General features: G+C 31.1%; 1 protein-coding gene and 2 long non-coding RNA genes across 9 annotated transcripts in view; 1 reads left to right on the top strand and 2 right to left on the bottom strand.

Moving 5' to 3' along the window:
* LOC115888107 (spectrin beta chain) overlaps positions 1 to 21044 on the bottom strand; it is a 100297-nt gene that overhangs the window by 7978 nt on the left and 71275 nt on the right. For 3 of the 7 annotated variants that reach the window (XM_030907684.1, XM_030907685.1, XM_030907686.1), the window contains 4 exons: positions 19157 to 19234; positions 10899 to 11042; positions 5526 to 5626; positions 1826 to 1992 (listed from right to left, as the gene is read on the bottom strand). In XM_030907684.1, the coding sequence (XP_030763544.1) occupies positions 1826 to 1992; positions 5526 to 5626; positions 10899 to 11042; positions 19157 to 19234 (490 nt within the window). The remainder of the gene's footprint in view (positions 1 to 1825; positions 1993 to 5525; positions 5627 to 10898; positions 11043 to 19156; positions 19235 to 21044) is intronic. The other 4 variants (XM_030907689.1, XM_030907690.1, XM_030907688.1 and 1 more) reach the window with 3 other exon arrangements.
* Positions 7929 to 9136, top strand: LOC115888108. The gene is made up of 3 exons (XR_004051217.1): positions 7929 to 7960; positions 8018 to 8477; positions 8947 to 9136. It is a non-coding gene; the product is annotated as an uncharacterized LOC115888108 (long non-coding RNA).
* Positions 9503 to 10137, bottom strand: LOC115888109. Its single transcript, XR_004051218.1, has 2 exons — positions 9747 to 10137; positions 9503 to 9675 (listed from the first exon to the last, which is right to left on the bottom strand). It is a non-coding gene; the product is annotated as an uncharacterized LOC115888109 (long non-coding RNA).

Here is a 21044-nt window from a genome sequence, read left to right as displayed (position 1 = left end):
TGAAGGGTAATAACTTTTCGTCCATACCTGTATAAAACTACTGAGTAAAAAATGCGTAAAAAAAGTCTCTTGGTAAAAATCGCTACTAGTAATGGTTCTCGGGATATTTGGAGAATGGTTGCTCGTAGCGATTTTTACCAAGAGACATTTTTTACATAAAAAATTACGGAAATGTATATTTTTTTACTCAGTATTTTTATACAGGTACGGAAAAAAGATAGTACTCTTAAAAACAGTTAAAACACATGTATGTGGCGCCCCCTACAAATAGGATTCATATTGACACCCAAATCGAATTTCTCATATCAAAAAACACCCAGACACCATTTTTTTTTTCAAATATTGACGTTAATTATTTGAAAAAAATCGAAATAAAAATAAAAATTCTACACCCTGTATCTCCGAAAATAAGCATTTTAAGACATACATTTATACGAACTTTTTTACTTATTTTAATCTGCGGAATATGCTGCCGAAGTTTCCGGAATACAGTTCGGACCAAGCTGTATATTGACAGGCGTCTACTATGTTTCGCTATATGCAAAATATAAGATAACCTAGCAAAGATTATAGGATACTGAAGCTTTTATAGATTTATACACGAACGGTAATAAAGTATGATCGAATAAAAACGGCGTCAGCGATGGCTATGAAATGAAGATCGTTGTCATTTTATATCACAAAACATCGCCCTTTAGAACTTTTTCTTTAATGACCATAAGCGGGAGTAAAAGACCAACCGCCCGAACAAACACTAGAGGCGCTACCGGTCATCAAACGGTGTAAAAATTGCGAAAATTTAATCATCTAATTGACACAAGGGGTCGCGCTTAACTTTTTTAATTTTAATTTTAATTCAATATTCATTGTTTTCAAACTATATTATTAGACTTTGTTGTATTTTGTGAATGTATAAATGTTTTCTTAGTATAAAGTTGCATTATATTAATTTAAATTATATTACATACATATTTAAAATTCAAATATTATGACATACATGTCAGTTGCCGTCTAAAATGTCATCTTGATAACAAAAAATTAGTTATTGCCAGAAATAGTTAAAATCATGTTAAAATATTAAAATTTACAAGTTATAATTAGATATTTTATATTATTTCAAAAACAAAAACATAATGGTACCGCGTAATGTTGATATGCAGATACAAAACAAAAATTGCCGTTATATTTTTCAGTTTTTGTTGTCAGCCGCGGAAGTTTCAGTGATTTTAGTGTTGTCGGATATTTATATTTGTGAAATAGAAATATTGCGTTTGGGTTGCAAAACTAAAAGTGGAACTTTTATCGCAATGTAAGTAAGCGTTTGTCCATTTTATATTTTACTTTTTTCATACCTACGACAAATATACATATATTGAAATTTTATAATTAGTTTTATTTAAAAAATGTTAGAAAACAAGCTTGTAATCCTGTAATTGACATAATTGTTATGTAATATATTCCATTTAAATGTAATATATTACTTTAAAATTAAAAAAATGTAAATTTAAAAAATATATTTAAAATATATATATTTAAAATATATACAGGCATTAATTGAAATTTTTAGTGTGCGAACAAACACGAGAGGCGCATTATTATTTACTTTCATTTCTTAACATGATAGACGAAGTTCTAAAGGGGGATGTTTTGTGTTTTATATGTAAAATAATATGGGAAATGTCATCAATCGTCGTTTCCAAGCCAACTAGACGCCGTTTTTTTAGATCATACGGTATATGATCTTGGGGTTTGACAGCTGGTTTAGTGTGATAACGAGCAATTTTAAATAACGCCTTCTATAGTAAATGCGATTATTATTACTTACTTCAATCTGAAAACGTGTTTCTTCTTCTTGTAGTCAGTAGCGACGGAAGCTGTGGCTCCATACAACTGGAGCGGAGCTTCGCCCCTAAATCGCTGATCGGGCGTGTACTTGGCCGTTTTGGAGTCTTTGTAGAACGAGAGCTGGCTACCTCTCAATACTAAATACACCTGAAAAAATCGAATATTTAAATAAATGAGGAATTACTAACAATAATATCAATTACAATTAATTTTCGCTATACAAAAAACAAATATTACAAGGCACCTGTCTTATTCATTAATAATATTTCTAATAGTTTTATTATATTTTAGAAAGTTATAACATTTAATAAAAAATATTAGTGTTGTTTAGAAAAAATTACGTAAGTAAAACTAATATTTACGGTATCCCTATAACTATTTTTAATCCAAGAAATGAGTTTAATTTTGACACCTTATATAAGTGCTTAGATGATAATTTTGACTAATTTTGCACCGAAGTATTTCACTTTTGCTCTTAAGTCTCCGAAGAAACCAAAAATTGAATAACATTCAGGGTGTCGTATTGAAAATATGAAAGTTTGAATTGGCCACTGTTAAGTGACACACCCTGCATATTTTTTTTTGTCGAAAAAGATATCAATTGACGTGTGCGAGCGTTTTTTCGAACCCGATACCATTTATTTATTATTGAATTTATTCCATTTGGCTGACACACTCTATGTAATAGATAAAAAATCAATCCAAACTTGATACCCGGCATACCGGGTGGCGTCTCAAAAGTGGCTCACCCCTATAACTTTTTTTTTGACATAAAAAAAATCGAGATTTGGTATGTTAGTATATGACACAAATTAGGATTGATTGACGAATTCAATTGTATTCGGTCACTTCCTGTTTTACCAGAAATGACTACAACTTTTGATTTTTAAATAGCACACTCGGTATTTTGTTACTTTATTCGATAGAAAATTACACTCTGAATAGAATGACATATCATATGTCAACTTTTGACATTTTCGAATATGGTTTATTTTAAATTGCAACATCCCAAGTAGCATCTATCTGACTTCGAACAAAATCTGACCTGAAGCGACGTCAGACTGTGTGCAAATTTAGGTCGGGTGCTGGTGATACGACCGGTGACGTCGCTTTCCTTTTAAAAACGACGTCGTTGGATCCGAGTCGGTAAATCCAACGATCTGTCAACGTACAAAATAACAACGTACCATTTTTATTAATTTCCCAACGTCGTTTCCACGTTGGCTTGCACGACGTACATATACTTGAACTAGCCCGACGTCTACCCGTTGTCCGAATAGGATACGTCTCACTGATAATCCCTAAAGTAACGTCCAATTATATTTTGTTGTATTTTATGTTCATATTTATAACCTAATTTACGTATCTCTATTTACGTCCGTAAATACAACACATTAAGTAGCATTTGCGGCCTAATGAACATCCTGAACATAACCTAATTAAAAGTTTTTGTAAACAAACTTTTTTTTTATTATGCCTAAAAAACACTAAAAAGGCATTTAGACATTCATCTACATTTTACAGAAAGAGGTCGAGGCTTTTACAAAATAATAATAGTAGTAGTAATGTCTTGCCTCCACCCACGAATGCTTTTTATCCGGAAGAGATGCTGCATTACACTGGTGCATCTTAATTCTATTTTTAGCTTAGGAAACCAGCAGACCCCATCCTCCTCCCACATGTGAGGTACTCCTTCCAATTCTTTTAAATTTTGTATATATACTATCTTAAAAAAGTGGCTACCCATTTTTTTAAGGAGAAAACAAAAACTAAAATATAGTTGCACAAATCCACAAATCACTGATACGCAAAGTGAGGTTACGTGGCGTACGTTGGAATTATATACGTCATAATACGATTGGCCGGTCGTCCGGTTTGATGACTTCGGTCGTGTGAGACGACTAATGTTGGAAACCCGGTCGGAATTGGTATATTGGTAGTTCATATTAAGTCGGACACAGAAATCCGCCATTCTTAACAAGTATCCGATTGTCAGCCATTTTAAAATCGTTTTTTGTTTTTAAAATTTATATTCACATTCCGATTTCTAGTAAAATAATATTGATAAGGTTGAGTTTGGGGGGAACCACAGTACAGTTTTATGATTAAACCAACTAGAAAATAAAAAATATTTTGCGAGTTACTTTTTTATAGATGTTTTTATTTCATAAATCTACCTAATTTTGAAGGCGCTCGTTGTTTTCCGGAGTATTTTAATCAGGTATATCAAAAAAGTGACTTCCGTTGACAAAACTGATGTCTGGATTAATGATTCAGAATTATTATAATATGAAATTAGGTAGGCACTTATAGTTATATTCGAGGAGTGATTATGAATCCATTTGTAATTAGGTAGTTTGGTTAGGTTTTTATGTATTCTTGGTAGCGAATATGAAACCAAACGTAACGTAAGTGCTTGGCGACGAATTTTAAGTGACATCCAAATGCTACTTGGGATGCGATTCATAACGAAAATTTGACCCGAAATACCAAGTATGTGGTACCAAATTATTCGTAAAAAAATGCTTGTTCCAAATATGCTAATGAGCCACCCTCGTTCCATTTGAAAAAATCGAGATATGATTAAAAATACGATTTGGGCATCTTTTAACCAGCCAGGACAAGACACTAAAAACATTAGACGATCAAATCTATTTTTCCAAGGCTCCTTGATTAAAAATGAGCATTCTAGATTAAAATTTAAAATACAATTTTGTTTTAAGTGAAAATGTCAAAAGTTGACATATGATATGTCATTCTATTCAGAGCGTCATTTTCTATTGAATAAAGTAAAAAAATACAGAGAGTGCCAATTAAAAATCAAATGTTGTAATCATTTCCGGTGAAACAGAAAGCGGCCGAAAAGAACTGATACCGTCAATCAATCCTAATTTATGTCATAATATACTAACATAACGAATCTCGTTTTTTTATCTGAAAAAAATTAAAAAGTTATAGGGGTGAGCGGGTGAGCCACTTTTGAGACACACCCGGTATATAAAAATCAATTTATCAAACATACGGTATAAGGTTATGTAGTTTTTTGCAACATCAATTTAAAATTCTAACAATTGCATTATTATTTGAAAAATAAGCGTTCTGAAAACTTGGTAACAGATGGTACTTACTTCAGAAAAAATTGTTTGAGAATAAAAATGAGATGAGGTCACTGAACTATGTTCTCATTTCTAGGTAAACCGGTTGCAATTAAAAAAAGATCATATAATCAGATGTAGTAGAATAATACTTTTGATTTTCAGATTTAATTTTCCGGTTTTTCATTGCACAATGAAAAAATAAAATTGTTGCAAAAATAGGTAATTTAAGTAAGCTGAGATTGTACAGGGTGGTGACAATTTCAATGCTCAACATTGGCATCTCAATGAGTATTTGTCGAATTTGGCATCCCTTGAGCATCGAAATTGTCACCACCCTATATACCTATTACATAAGCAAATAACTTATATAAAAAAATATCAAATCAAAATGTTCCGGTTTATTTTTAAAAAGCAATAAGTTGCTGAATTTTGTTTGCATTCATTTACTTACACCCCGTATAATTTTGGAATAGGTTTTCAGTGAGATCTTGACCTCACTGAATATATCCTCATGACATTTCTTGTATCAAGATTAAATATATTCCTATATAATTGTATATGTTTACTATAAATCATATTTACCTTATCCCACGACCTGTTTGTTGATTTGACAGTTGTGTTCTCCCATTCGTGTTTACGAACCAAGTGTCCTTCAAAACCATCTTCGTCGGGACTTGAAGCTTCTAACAGAACAAATTTCAAATATATTATACAAAACAGTTAAAAAAATTTGCCTAAAATCATTCTCACATAACTAACTTCTTTTCTTCAGAACAAAAACCCTCCAATGTAAAAATATACTTTACACAAATTAATAAAGCTTATTCTTTTCAATACTGATCGTTAATTTTTTTCATAGTAACGTAAACATCATGTTCCCAGAAGAGTACTTACATATTTTTACATTCAATGAACAATTAGATTTTTCCATAATTAATTTTCTATAGATAGAAGTACACTTATTTATCCAGAGTTTTATCTTAAATAAGTTACTGTATATGCAGCGATCGTTCAACGTTACGTCATCATTATTTGTCAAATTTGCATTTTAGGGTGTGTCTGAGATCAGTTCGTATTGTTTAGAAAATTTTAAGCACGTTCTGAAATTATCAATTGAGTGAGTTCCGTTTTTATTAAGTTCATGTAGGTATGTTAGGCATTTAATCATTTTGATTGTCTTTAACCTTGTTACTGTAGGCGCATATACCAGTTTTTCCAGGTAAATCGTACCTATTTTAAAAATAAAATTGAAAAAAAAAATGAAAAAACGGTAATTATTGGGAAAACTGGAAATCGTCCGATTTTCACCAAAATTGGTATACACCCTATTTTGAGGTCGTAGATTACGAATCTGTACTTTTTTTCTGGCGGTCTCTTACCGTTTTTCAGAAAAACGAAAAATTATTTCAACCATCGATTTTTTCTTAATTTCTCATATTTGTAAGGCTTTCTATCACATATTTTGTTAGGTATTCAATAAACAACGATGTTTTTGCTATTTTCTGTTACTTTTTTAACCAATTCTATGCATAATAGAAATTTGCTAAAATAAGTTTGTAAACAATCTGAAAATGTTGGGTTATGTGTTTTTGGCATTTAAAGCAACGTTGCCAATGCTAAACCTAAATTTAGCGTGTTTTTTCGCTCATTATAGGATTGCGAAAGGCGGTCGCCAGAAGAACGGCTCCTTCCCATAACTGCTATTTTGCCAACGAGATCTGACTATTTATAACCACGAAGTTGCACGAAAGAGTTTTGATTGCATTGGTTACAACTTCCATGCGGAGGGTGTTAATCTTTTGTTGTTGTATTATACCAAAAAAAGATTAACCCCTCCGCAAAGAACTTGAAACCAATGCAATCAAAACTCTTCCACGTAACTTTGTGGATATAGGTAGGTATTTTATTTAACTATTGTCAGATCTCATAATAGGTAATTTATTTAAAATGCCTAATCGCCCGAAAAAATAGAAGATATGGCAACGTTGTAAATTTTCAAATTTCTGGACTAGGTCTAGAATATATTTGTCTCTCTCATTACATAGGAGAGAGAAAGAAGGATATATGAAATGTCAAACTTCCATTCCATTCAATTCGTCTCAATTTTCTTTGTTATTTTGTTAAGAAAAGTGTTTTTCAGTAAAATTTTGGACATTTTTCTATCCACAATCAAGTGTGGCTTTTAGATAAACTATAATATAATGAAAATATGGTTCCGGAAAAAGCCGAACCGATCCGAAATTATCAAAAGTTTTGGGTCGCGACCGTTGCAAGAATAGCGCCATATAGTGTTTACATTGTCCTTATGGGCACTCTCCAATCTAAACTTGTTTCATTTATCTATGGGCCAAAATGACATTCGTTGCAAATTTTGAAGTATAATTAGTGGTAGGTAGTTAAAATTTGTTAACTTTTTCCACTAATTGAAAATTCCTACCACTAATTTTGACGTTCTGAATACTTACATTCTACAAATTAAAGGAACAATCTCCTACGCTAATTGAAACCACTAATTGCGGGTTCTGAATGAAGCTTATAACCCCAAATAAAATGACAATTACTAAAAACAATGTGGATTACTTTACAAAATGCCGTAACCATTGCACTATTCTTTTTCATCTAGTTGTTAAGCGAGTTGTGAGTTCGACACAAGGATATATAGAATAAGGATATTCGACTGGCCCAAAAAAAACGTGCCGTATTTTGTCGAGGAAGACGATTTCGTCACGACCAATGAGCGTCGAGTATTTGAAATTGAAAACATATAAATTGACGGTAACCTATGTTTTTTGATTCATTTCACTGACAGATGTGATGAGATTGTTATTGTAATTTATTGATCCAAAATCCAAACGTTTTTGAATAAATAATTTATTTTAAAGTTATTTCCTAGAGGTTTGGTTTGGCCTTCTATATTCTGTTATTTGTCTACTAATAAATAATATCTTATTTTGTATTTCGATGTATGGAAATCCGCAAGTTTTGTATCTGAAGCCGCAAAGAAATTTCGCTCTATAGTGAGAAAAATGTTATATCTTTTTAGACGCGTAGAATTACAAAATTTCTTATTTTAGATGTTCTAAATGTGAGTGCTTAATGTCAAAAATTAAAATATATACTTGAAATATTGGTATATTATTTCAAGTTATACCCTTTGCCCTTTGGAAGTAAACAAATATTGAAGAAAGTGTTGTGCCTTCACAGAATTTAAATTGGCATTAGGAATAGATTTCCTTGATTTAGTAATGATATTGCTCATAGAAATTGATAATATACTATTTTATATTCACTCGTTCTATTTTTAAATTGAATATTTATGTAAGTATTATGTATAACACGATATAAATAATTTAACGACAAGAAATTAAAATTTTAAGTGCCAATATTGATTATTTTTCCAGTTTTATTCAAATATATTGAAATTAATATGGAAACAAAAGTTCATAAATATTATTTTTAATAACAAGAATTGAGATTTGGGGATAAGTTTGAAAAGCCATGTCAGAAGAGTAGGATTAAAGACAAAGTATTAAGGTAACATATATTTGCATAAAGTTTTAATAACACTGACAATTTTATTTGTTTATGTTTATTAATTAAAATTTAGTTGCAATTTATTTCATATTCTAATATTTTTGAGAAAATTTTACTTATATACATACCTGAATATTATGCTGCTTTTTTATTTTGAAGTGTGCCGACTGTGCTGTTATTTTTATACTAGTAATATTGTATACTGTAGGTATCGTATTCATATATGTATAGTTATAGTATATCAGTAGTATAGATACTTACTTTCTTTCTATGCGTATTTATATCCTTTATAGTCTTTCTAAGTGCATATAATACTACTTTTTTAAGAGAAGGCAGTTTTTAATAATCTATTGTTAATTCCCCTAATTCTGTGTCCCCCGGTTCTGCTATACAACAATTATATATTTTTTATCATTACTGATTTTAAAAGTTTCTTTTCAAAGAATTTGACCATATATTTTTTTTTCAGAGTAATTGGGCTGTTCCTGAACAATATTGAATATAAATATTCAAAAATATGATAAACTGCATATCCTACTAAGTAGATCAATACCAAAATTCCATTAGAGAAATAAGTTAAAATTATGTTTTACTTGTATAATTTTCTTGCTATTTGTCCACCATTATTTGTGACTTAGAAATTAAATAGTCAAAAAGAATTTAGTACCAGTTTTTATTTCCCAAAAAAAATAATTGTTAAATAATTACATATTGCTTAAGATACAGTATATTATATTGTGTTTATAGTTGATAATTCTAGTTCTTAGTTGTTTATAGTTGATAATTAACAATATTTCTGATGTTAGATATTATATTAGATAAAAAATTTAATTACCAACAGCTACCTACCTATGTAGCTGCAGATTATTATATTGTGTAGTAGGTACTGTATAATTCTTTAGTTCAAGAAACAAATATCAGTACAAGTATATAACCAAAAAAATGTTGATGCAAATTCTTTGTATAACATACGTACCCCTATGGTATTCAACTTTTCATTGTTCTTTTAATTAGATACACAATAAGCACATTAATTCGTTTATTAAACAACCAAAACTAACTACTTAAATTCACAATATAAATATCACAATAAATGTATAAGCTTTGATCAATTCCTATTATTAATACCTGACTTCATACTTTATAACTACCAATGGCTATCCTACTAACACACTAGCCAACTAATAATAAATCTGTTCTAAAAAAATACAACATAAAGACATCGTTATTGCAATAATATAGAAATATATTCCATGTATCATTAACTACCTATAAATACAATACCCACATCTTCTTTTACGCGAATAGTGCGTTAGGAGGCAGAAATATTTCCTGCATTGTACATTGTACAAATTGGCTAGAATTTATTAATATCCATTGCAAACATTTCTCTTTCAAAGGGTTTAAATGTTTTGTCTTTTTACTGTGTCCCTGTAATATGTTATCAATTAACAACAGTTATCAAATATGACCTGGACAATAATAATTGTTTTACCTTTTTTTCAAACTAAACTCTTTAAACAAACTATATAAATAAAATTTATCTCGTAACCTAACTTGCTACTAGAATTTCTTTCTTGTTATTCTATGTTCCTGTATTGTGATTCTTCACATTATCAATTTCTACGAGCAATATCATTACTAAATCAAGGAAATCTATTCCTAACGCTAATTTAAATTCTGTGAAGGCACAACACTTTCTTCAATATTTGTTTACTTCCAAAAAATGTCAAAGCATATAACTTGAAATAATATTTCAAGTATATATTTAAATTTTTGACATGCACTCACATTTAGAACATCTGAAATAAGAAATTTTGTAATTCTACACGTCTAAAAAGATATAATAACATTTTTCTCACTATAGAGCGAAATTTCTTTGCGGCTTCAAATACAAAACTTGCGGATTTCCATACATCGAAATACAAAATAAGATATTATTTATTAGTAGACAAATACCAGAATATAGAAGGCCAAACCAAACTCTAGGAAATAACTTTAAAATACATTATTTTTTTCAAAAAACGTTTGGATCTATAAATTACAATAATAATCTCATCACATCTGTTAGTGAAATGAGTCAAAAAACATAGGTTACCGTCAATTTATATGTTTTCAATTTCAAATACTCGACGCTCATTGGTCGTGACGAAATCGTCTTCCTCGACAAAATACGGCATATTTTCCAACATAGCCCGCTATAGGGAGTTGAATATCCTTCTTCTATATATCCTTGGTTCGACAATATATGACGTGACTTTGAACGATACAAACAATACCTGACGCACTTTTGTATAATATGATCTTGTATAAATAAAATTTTAGTACGAAAAAATTGTGAAAATGAAATGATATGAAACAATAATTGCGTATTATTGACAACTATCCTGGGAACAGGACTGTCATATTTTGAACCAATACCTTGGCGAGCTGCGTGCACACCCTCGTCGTCACTGTGCGATCCGGACGGTGTTTTGGGCGAGCTCTTTTTCCACCTGAAGCTGCGGAAGGGCGACTTGCTACGCGAACGATCTTTGCGCTTAGCCTTCTCCTCCGAACGGGACACTTTACGAAAGATGCAAAAAAACAAGGCAAAACATGTAAAGCGACATCGTCAACGGACACAAACGATACGGAAATATGTTGCAACATACATGGTGAGGCAGGTATTTAGCCCCATCTGCACGTCATGTTTTACATGTCAGATAAAACAGAAGACCGCCGAGAAAACTGACGGCAGTTCTCTAGACTGTCTTCCGTCTTAACCCCGTCTAGACGTATCGTTTTATCTGTCAGGTATAGTCTGTAAAACGAATAACTTTGAATTTGACAGTTCCCGCGGGCTTTTCTAGTGTAAATTTTATTAGGTTAACAACTTGCGGCCATGCTGATGCAATGCCGTCTCTAATAGAACAGCCTCCGAGCGAGATTATGACGTCACACTAGTTAGATACTACGGATTAATTATGTTGTAGAATACATGGAAAACATAATTGTTCCTCGTATATGTAATTTTTTGGATTATATTCGACACTATTTTTTTCATATGACACAACACTGATAAAGGCTATAAACGTTAGCTATAACGTTTTTTTAAAGGAAAAAAAAATAATGAAAAACCAAATAAAAACTTAATCAGCGTTTTTCCCGAACCTAAATCCCAAGAAAATCAAAAATTTTAGAATAATTTTACACAAACGTTAATACATTAATCATTTTTAATTAAAAAAGTCTATTTATTAAATTACAACAGAATAATTAAAAAATATAGAAAACGTTAATACATCAAACGTAATACGTTTATATATATATATATACAGCGATCTTTATTTCATAGCCATCGCTGACGCTTTTTTTCTATGATATTGTATTATTTGCAAATATATAATTTTTCGAACATTGATGCTTGCAAAATATACATATAAATTTTCTGAATGGACATAATAATATATCACTATTAGTAGATATTGAATATTTTTTGTTGAATTAGATTGATTTTCAAACCCAAAATTTAGAATATATTTTACATTTTACCCATTATCATATGTACCTATTCATTATTTGTATATTGTAAAACATTTGCTGCATTTGTATGCCAAAGCAAATATTACTATAAATAGGTATATATATATATATATATATATATATATATATATATATATATATATATATATATATATATATATATATATATATATTGTATTTATTAACTGTATATTATGTATATTTCATGTAAACTATATCATTTTTAAAATACAAACCAAAAAATACGAGGAATAATTATATTTTCCATGTATTTTACAACATATTTATTAAACCGTGGTATCTAACTAGCGTGACGTCATAAATCTCGCTCCGAGGCTGTTCTATTAGAGACGGCATTGGTCTGATATTTAGAAATGTCAAAGGCTGATGACATTTTACTTTTGTCAGTCATGACATTTCGCGTTGATTTTTGCCAGAAGAGGAAGAACTGTCACTTGTTTTATTATTTTCTTTTTCTATTTCACGAAAGTAAAGTAACTTTTTGGATAGAGAGATTTTATATTTGCCATGTTGGTAAAAAATAACGGTCAAAATTCAAAGTTATTCATTTTATAGACTATACAAAGAAGGGTTAATTAAAGACTAGCGTACCTATTAAATGTTTAAAAGTCGCTTAGTAAGGATAATAAAATATATTCAATAAAATTGAAAGTAAAGACCGAAAGTTTAAACCGACTTGGATTTACATATTATATCAATTTAATTTCATATATAAAAAAGCATAAAAATTTAATTTCAGTAAACTACTTTGATGTAGGCCAAAGATGTAGGCCCAAGAAATGTCAGTTACTTGTACGACGTCAATCTAGTTATGTTTTATAAAAACAATTATACAGAGTGGTCCAAACTGTATTCCGGAAACTTTGGCCGCACTATGTCCTAAAATACTTAGGGCCGATTCTACAAAGCCATGTATAAATTCGAAATAATTATTCTCCGAACATTTTGTAATTATTGAATGGAAATTTTAATAGATATTCCAAGAATTGGTTATACCTGGTATGCTTGTAGAACCAAGCATACTACCTACTACCAGGGATGGTTCTACCTATTTGCTTTGTAGAACCATCCCTTCGGTAGTTCGGTAGTTTTGTACAAGTACGGAGGAAAAGTTATTAGTGTTCAAACCAGTTAAAAAATATGTAGGTGACGCCCTCTATAAGTAGGGGTCATTTTGACATCAAAATCAAAATTTCTCAAGGCAAAAAACTCCCAGATATAAATTTTCATCCAAATATTGACGTTATTTGGATGACGTTATTTAGAAAAAATCGAAATAAATATGAAACTTCTACACCCTGTATCTCCGAAACCAAGCATTTTAGAATATGCAATTATACGAACTTTTTTACTTATTTTTATCTGTAGAATAATGGAGCAGTTGCCTGGTACACAAAACTAGAGCAACGGACGGCAAGGCTAAACCTATGCAAAGTCCAGTATGTGTTTGCATCACAGGAGCCATGAGAACCTGTCCAACAGCAGCAATGGAGGTCATTCTAGATCTAACACCACTGCACATTGTCATTGGTAGATATGCCAATGCGACAATGATTAGAATGGTCACTAACGGAATTAGTACTGGGAGAATTGTCAGATCAGGGGCTTGGAACACCCTCATAAAGGAAATACCACTCCTGCAACTCCCAGTGGACGATATGCTAAGAACGTACAACTTTGAGAAACATCTCCATGTAGTATTGAGCAATAAAAAGGATTGGAAGAGCGAAACGCTTGCCCAGCAGTTAAAAGACCATACCATAACTTGGTATACTGATGCTTCCAAAACCAATACGGGAACAGGGATCGGAGTGTTTGGGCCGAGAGCTAAATACTCCGAACCAATCGGCACTTACCCTAGTATCCTACAGGCAGAAATCTACGCTATCGAAAGATGCATACAACTTATCTTAGATAGGAACTATCGGAAACAAGAAATAGCCACCTTGTCTGATAGTCAAGCAGCGTTAAAAGCGATCAACTCAGTATCAATCCATTCGAAATTGGTCAAAGAATGCATAGAGAAGCTGAATAAATTAGGCAAAGAAACAAAGTCCTCCTACCCTGGGCGCCTGCTCACCAAGGGATAGAAGGCAATGAAAAAGGAAATAATCTAGCTAGGAAAGGAGCGAACACTCCACTAACTGGACCAGAACCGTTCTGCTTTCCAAGTGGTAACCAACTCAAGGCGGAACTCAAGAACTTGGAAGATTCCATCCGCAACCTGGAATGGAAATCTTGCAACGGTCTAAGACACTCGAAGAAGTTTCTGGGGGCTTATGATCAAGAAAAATCACAGATCTTCCTGGGTTTAAGTAAGAACAACCTTTGGATTGTGACGGGGTTTTTAACAGGACACTGTCTCCTCAATGAACACCTCAGTAGATTGAAACTAAGAAGAAACGGCGAATGCAGATTCTGTGGGGAAGATGGGAAAACACCACTACACCTCATCACTAAGTGCGCCGAGACGACAACCATTCGTGCCATGAATTTTGGTACGACTGATATTGGAGATGGAGAACTACCCTCTATAAAACCGTCCCAGATACTGGCTTTTGTCAAAGCCCTGGGACTGTATGATGAGTTATGATTCAAGAAAGGGGGACACAATGGATCTGTAAGGTCGAAGTGATTAACCCCCCTCCCACTCATTCTAAATTCTAAAAAAATTCTCTAAAATCTGTAGAATATGCTGCCGAAGTGTCCGGAAAACAGTTCGAACCACACTGTATATTAACCAAAATTACAATTAAAGGGTAGGTCGTTATAAATTCAAGGCGAATTTCGTCGTGGGCATCGGCATTTATACAGTAAACTTTTTAACTATGGTAATCGCAAAACAATTTCCGATGTACGCGATCAACTGTGAGTGACAAGCGATGGGGACAGCGCTGCCAGATTGTGATGGATTTATAAGATGAATCTTACTACGAATCTATACTATCTTACAACGCCATAAGTGGTAATAACAAGTAAGAGGGTGCTATTAATGCACAAACTAATACTCACGGAATTAAATAAAAACTAACTCTGAAAGTGGTATAATGTGCTTATCAATCAAACTTACTTTTCTGACTGCAGTCAAGGGTAATAAAGGACCTTTATTGTCACGTTCTCGTTCAAAATAGTTTAAAAAAAACAGGGAAGCTACAAGCTCTTTGCTTTAACTGTTTAAATGCTTCGGCATATTTTCAACACACGATTTCAATAAATGCAGTACAAAAACTCGAGAATTTAGTTCTTCAAAGAACTGTTTGTGCTTAAAAGTGTAATTTTTAAAAAAAGACTATTAAAATAGGCAAAAAAAACGAGAATTGCTCACAAAGATTCAACAACAACACGATATTATACAAAATAATGACTGACATTAGGATAATTGTCAAATAATAAAGGACAACATTGCTGAACACGGCGCAATGTGACCAACATAGCGATAATAAAATTCGGTTTAAACTAATTTTTGCAGCTTTAATCTAAATAAAATATCTGTTACAATCATTTGCTCTATAAAGTAAAATGAAGAGCTGCTCGGTATCTTAAATTATACAATAAATTTAAACATTTTTGCCAAAATTTCATTTAGTCGGGTTTTTTCTTTTAGTCAGGATTATCAATGTCGATATGATTGATGACGTGCATCGGAAAATGTTTTGCGATTACAATATGTAAGTAATTGCCATAGATGATCAAGGCGGATATAAAAAGATACATGCAGAAGAGAGCGACTAATCAGATTGTGCTAGTTAAGAGTCAGTAGTCAATAGTCCTGAAGATAAATTGAAGGCAACGATGTTACAATCACACAATCGCACCATGTGGTGGAGGCGCCTCCATCACATGTCGCACCCTACCGTTGGGAGTTTTCGGCTAGGCCAGTTCCATGTGTTCTTTGGATTAAAACAAGATAATTAAAAAAGTCTATTTATTAAATTACAACAGAATAATTAAAAAATATAGAAAAATTTGATTTAAAAACAATTTAGAGAATGTCAAGACTTACAGAAATACTTACGAGATAGATTGGAACATCGTTGACTTCAAACTATCTTCAGTACTATCGACTATTGACTACTTAGGTCTCACGAACTATCTGACCAGCCGCTCCTTTCTGCATGCATTTTTTTGTATCCGTCTTGACCATCGCGGCCATCGGCAATTTCGTAGTTAAACAGTTTGCAGTATATTTCCATTGCCAATGCCCGCGACGAACTTCGCCTTGAATGTATCAAGTTGCGTCGACCCGACTTTAATTGTTTAATTAATATTGTATATTTAAAAAACATTATACCAACAACTATATAGGTCGACGCCATGTATTTACCTGATATCCCTTGGGCCTACATCATATAGGTTTACTCAAATTATGTCTTGACATATAAAGTTAAGTCCGTTTTTTTGTCTACATACAAGCAGGTTTCACCTGATCAGTTTTGACTAAACAGTACGTAAGGTAAAACGTTATGTGGACGGGGCTTTAATCTGCTATTAGAAGTATTAGAATTGAAAAATATAAATATTACAGAAATCTTTTATTTAGACTCCATATCAAGTTTTTGTCTAGTTATTTTTAACTGTTGAAATTAAAATATACCTTTCTCTAGACCAAAAAACTCGGAATATTTCAATACTGAAAGGAAAATGTAAAAAATAAAGTATATATTTTTTAAAATACTTTTTCATTCAAAACGCCTAGCATTTTTTTATATAGAGATTTTAAATAGATTTTTTTGTTCTGAAAACGAAGAAAGATTACCTGACACGTTAAGCGTTTTTGTTGGTTAGGCAAATTTTCCAACAATTACAACAAAAAATCACTGACAAACTATTTTCCGTTAGAATTCTAAGGCAATGACATTTTTCGAAAAAAATATGTCTTATTTTTTTAGATTTCGGTTTCAGTAGCCAAATAGCGAATTTTTTTAAATAACTTTTCCACAAGATGCCAGTTTTTTCTAATACTTCTAATTCACCATGTATTACAGTTGGTCTGAAGTCAGTTGGAATAGATAGGGACTCTTAATCTGGGCATTGGCTTTCTCGGCGTCGCGCGTCGGCTGGATAAAAAACTTAAGGGTCTCACTATTTCCAATTGACTTCGGAAATACTATATATGCATACTAAACAATAATAATAAATAATCATGACATTTGAAATATACGAAGCGTCTAGTTTATTTTATACAGTATGGTTTATATTTGAATATTGTTTTACATTAATATAAATAAAAGTAATTTTAAATAGATGTTTCTAAACGATTTTTTTAATTCAAAAAGGGAATGCACAAATCTGAATAACATTAAACATGCACGTCACCTAAAACAAATCTTTTATAACAAAATTATTAATAGAAATTGTCATATATATGCATTTATATGTAGTTCTTCAAAAACCATACTGTAAAAAAAATATATAAAATATAAAGGGTCATAGATAGAACAAAACATTTTTGAAACTGAAGTTTAGTTTCTTAAAAATCTAGAAAAATTACTTATCACTTGAGCTAATTTACCCTCTGTATTTTATCAAAAATATTCAAAAAGCATGTCATATGATCAACAGAAAATATTTCGATATTACAACAGAGTTGATAAGTTCAAATAATAATATTTTTGTACAAAAACGAGATTGTACTGAAATCGTAAATCTGTTTTCAGTATAATATAAACTAAAATCGATATTTTTAGAATCATTGGAATTTTACATTTCAAATTCTTCATAAAATATCTTTTAAATAAAATCTTTGACAAAGAAATTTGATAGTGTAATAGTAGCCTAGTCTTGTTATACAATAAATATGCTTAAACTATGATTATATACAGGGTGGTTCGAACTGTATTCCGGAAACTTTAGCAGCATATTCTGCAGATGAAAATAAGTAAAAACGTTAGTATAAATGGATGTCCTAAAATGCTTAGTTTCGGAGATACAGTGTGTAGAAGTTTCATTTTTATTTCGATTTTTTCTAAATAATTTCTGAAGCAACGTCAATATTTAGATGAAAATTGGTGTCTGGAAGTTTTTTGAGACTACATGAGAAATTTGGTTTTGGTGTCAATATGACTCCTACTTGCAGAGGGCGCCACCTACATATGTTTTAACGGTTTTGAAGAGTAATAACTTTTCGTTCGTACCTGTATAAAACTACCCAATGAAAAAATATACATTTCCGTGATTTTTTACGTAAAAAATGTCCCTTGGTAAAAATCGCTACGAGCAACCGTTCTCAAGATATTTAGAATGGAAATAGTCAATACATGTCATTATTGACAAAAAATAAACATGTTGAGTAGATAGTTATTTGGCTGACATAATAAATTCGGGAACTTCTTATTTTTTTAAATTAATCATAATTTTTTCTTCAAAAAAATGAGGATAAAACAGTTTCTGTTGAACAAAAACATTTATTTTACATTTATTATTTATAATAAATAATAAATTAAAATAAATTTATTAAATTATTTATTTCAGTCTTATAACTATTTCGTCAACATGTTTAATTTACGTCAACGATGACGGGTATTGATAATTTCGATTCTAAATATCTCGAGAACGATTACTCGTAGCGATTTTTACCAAGAGACTTTTTTACGCAAAGAACGTGGTAAATGCATATTTTTTACTCAGATGTTTAAACAGGTACGGACGAAAAGTTATTACTATTCAAACCAGTTAAAAAATATGTATGTGGCGCCCTCTGCAAGTAGGAGTCATATTGACATCAAAATCCCAAATTTCTCATGTCAAAAAACCCCCAGACACCAATTTTCATCCAAATATTGACGTTACTTCAGAAATTATTTAGAAAAAATCGAAATAAAAATGAAACTTCTACACCCTGTATCTCTGAAACTAAGCATTTTAGGACATACATTTATACAAACTTTTTTACTTATTTTTATTTGCAGAATATGCTGCCGAAGTTTCCGAAATACAGTTCGGACCACCCTGTATATTATTTGAACTTATCAAACTGTGTATGCTCACTAAAAAAATACTATTATATACACTTACATCACGCTATGTCTCAATGATACCGTAAAACACTAGCATTCAAAATGTAAAGCAGAGTAAAAGCAAGTACACTAAATCTAAAGAGGTGCAAAAATGAGAAAACACTTAACACTACTTACTTGTCTTCGACCTGGGACTGGGTTGGGGTGGTGTGGACGTGCTCGGTAGTGTTTGCGTTTGCCGTTGCCGTCCATGCACTACAGGAAACATGCTCATGCATTAGTTCAAGTCACAACATGCAAATACGAGTCGGTTCTATGTATATTATGTACAACATAAATAAAATGTTATCACAGGATGTAACTTTTAAAAATATCAAAATATTTGATATATAGGGTGCAATTATATTTCCATTTTTTTTTCGTTGGACTTTCTAAATACTCGTAAAAATGACTAGAAAATGTTTGGTGTGTGGAAGTTCTAATATAAAGGTCCCCGAATTATCTTTTCATAGGCAAGTAAAGTATTCAGTTGTTCTTTTATTTATATTAAACAACATGCATTCTTTCTGGTTAGATTTCTTAAGAATATTGATATTCGTACGGACTGGCTAAATGTATTTTTTATATAATTTAATTTTTGTGACTGTAAACATTCAATTTATTGTTCAAATATAAGCATTTTACAAATTAAATTCAAAAATGTTCAAATTTGGCGCGTGGACGATAGGTACTGGACAAGGATAGATAGAGTAAAAGCACCGCGTGTGCAACAAAAAAAGAAGATAAATGGTAGTCGTTGATATGTTTGCGACAGTTTCCATAGTGATTTACTTATCCACGTAAGTATATATGATCTAGGGGTGAAAGGTTTATTAACTTGAATAATAAAAAGTCCAAAAATACAAAAGTTACAGCCTGTGAAACGTAAAACAAAATAAAGATTTAGCACCGTACAATAAATCAAAAAATCATATTAATTGCAGAAAAAAAGGTTACTGTAAGGTGCTTAAAATAAATGAAGCGTTTTAAGCAAAGTTGCAAAAAGCATCAGAAAACCATGTGAATTGTTCATAATTCATAAGCGTTATGCAAAGCAAGTAGTCTGTCCAACGAATGAGAAAAGATTTTGACAGACGACATCTGTGTATTAAAATGGACTTTCTTGTTGAACAGACTATAATAGAAATATTGTGATATGGCAAAAACTTATACTTACCAAAACTTATGAAATACAGTTTAAAAAACTAACCTGTTATTTAATTTAATATGGTATTAAATTAATAATTATTTATTATATTATTAGCATCCACTTCAGAAAAAAATGAATGTGTTTTAAACATTAATAGTACCAGGGAAATAAGTACTAAATGAGTAAAATATTCTTAAATTGTTTAATGCAATAGGTTCTACACTTGAAAAAATATACAGGGTGAGTTTCCTAGGATGTTCTCTATGGGTATCTCGGAAACTACTGGAGATAGAGTCGGTTAAATGGGGAAAGAATTGCAATTTTGTGGGGTCATAAATGTGCGCCTTTCAGATTTTTGAAAAAGTTCATGGCTTACTAGATATTTCGAAAAAAAAAACAAATTTTGGCTATTTTAAAAATTGTCCCTGATTCCATTATAATCTATTTTAGACAAAAAGTTTTCAGATAAAAGTTGTAAATAGTCACATCCCTAATGAGTTTGTGTTCTCCGATTTTTTCTAAAACCTGTCATTTTTGACATATGCCACAAACATATGTTTTTTTAAATGGAAACCATAGTATGACTTCATAAAAAGCGCCATTTTTAAGCTTCTCAGCGATATAAGCTATAATATGTTTTTTTTTTAAATTACTGAGTTATAGCCAATTCTTATATTTCTTGACTAATTTCACTTAGTTGGCATGGTGTTCTTATTTTGTTTTGATAAACTTATAAAAAAACAACATATATTATTAAACGGCTCTACAATTTACATTACACAAACTAAAACTTAAAATAATAATATCACTACATACACTAAATTATTTTAGAAAATGTTCAAAAATTCTGCCATTGTTTTGAGTACATAAATGCAT

Source organism: Sitophilus oryzae, unplaced genomic scaffold (assembly GCF_002938485.1).
Source record: "Sitophilus oryzae breed Bouriz unplaced genomic scaffold, Soryzae_2.0 scaffold_684_pilon_pilon, whole genome shotgun sequence".
Taxonomy (NCBI): Eukaryota; Metazoa; Arthropoda; class Insecta; order Coleoptera; family Curculionidae; genus Sitophilus; species Sitophilus oryzae.
This window is presented reverse-complemented; position numbering and strand designations above follow the sequence as displayed.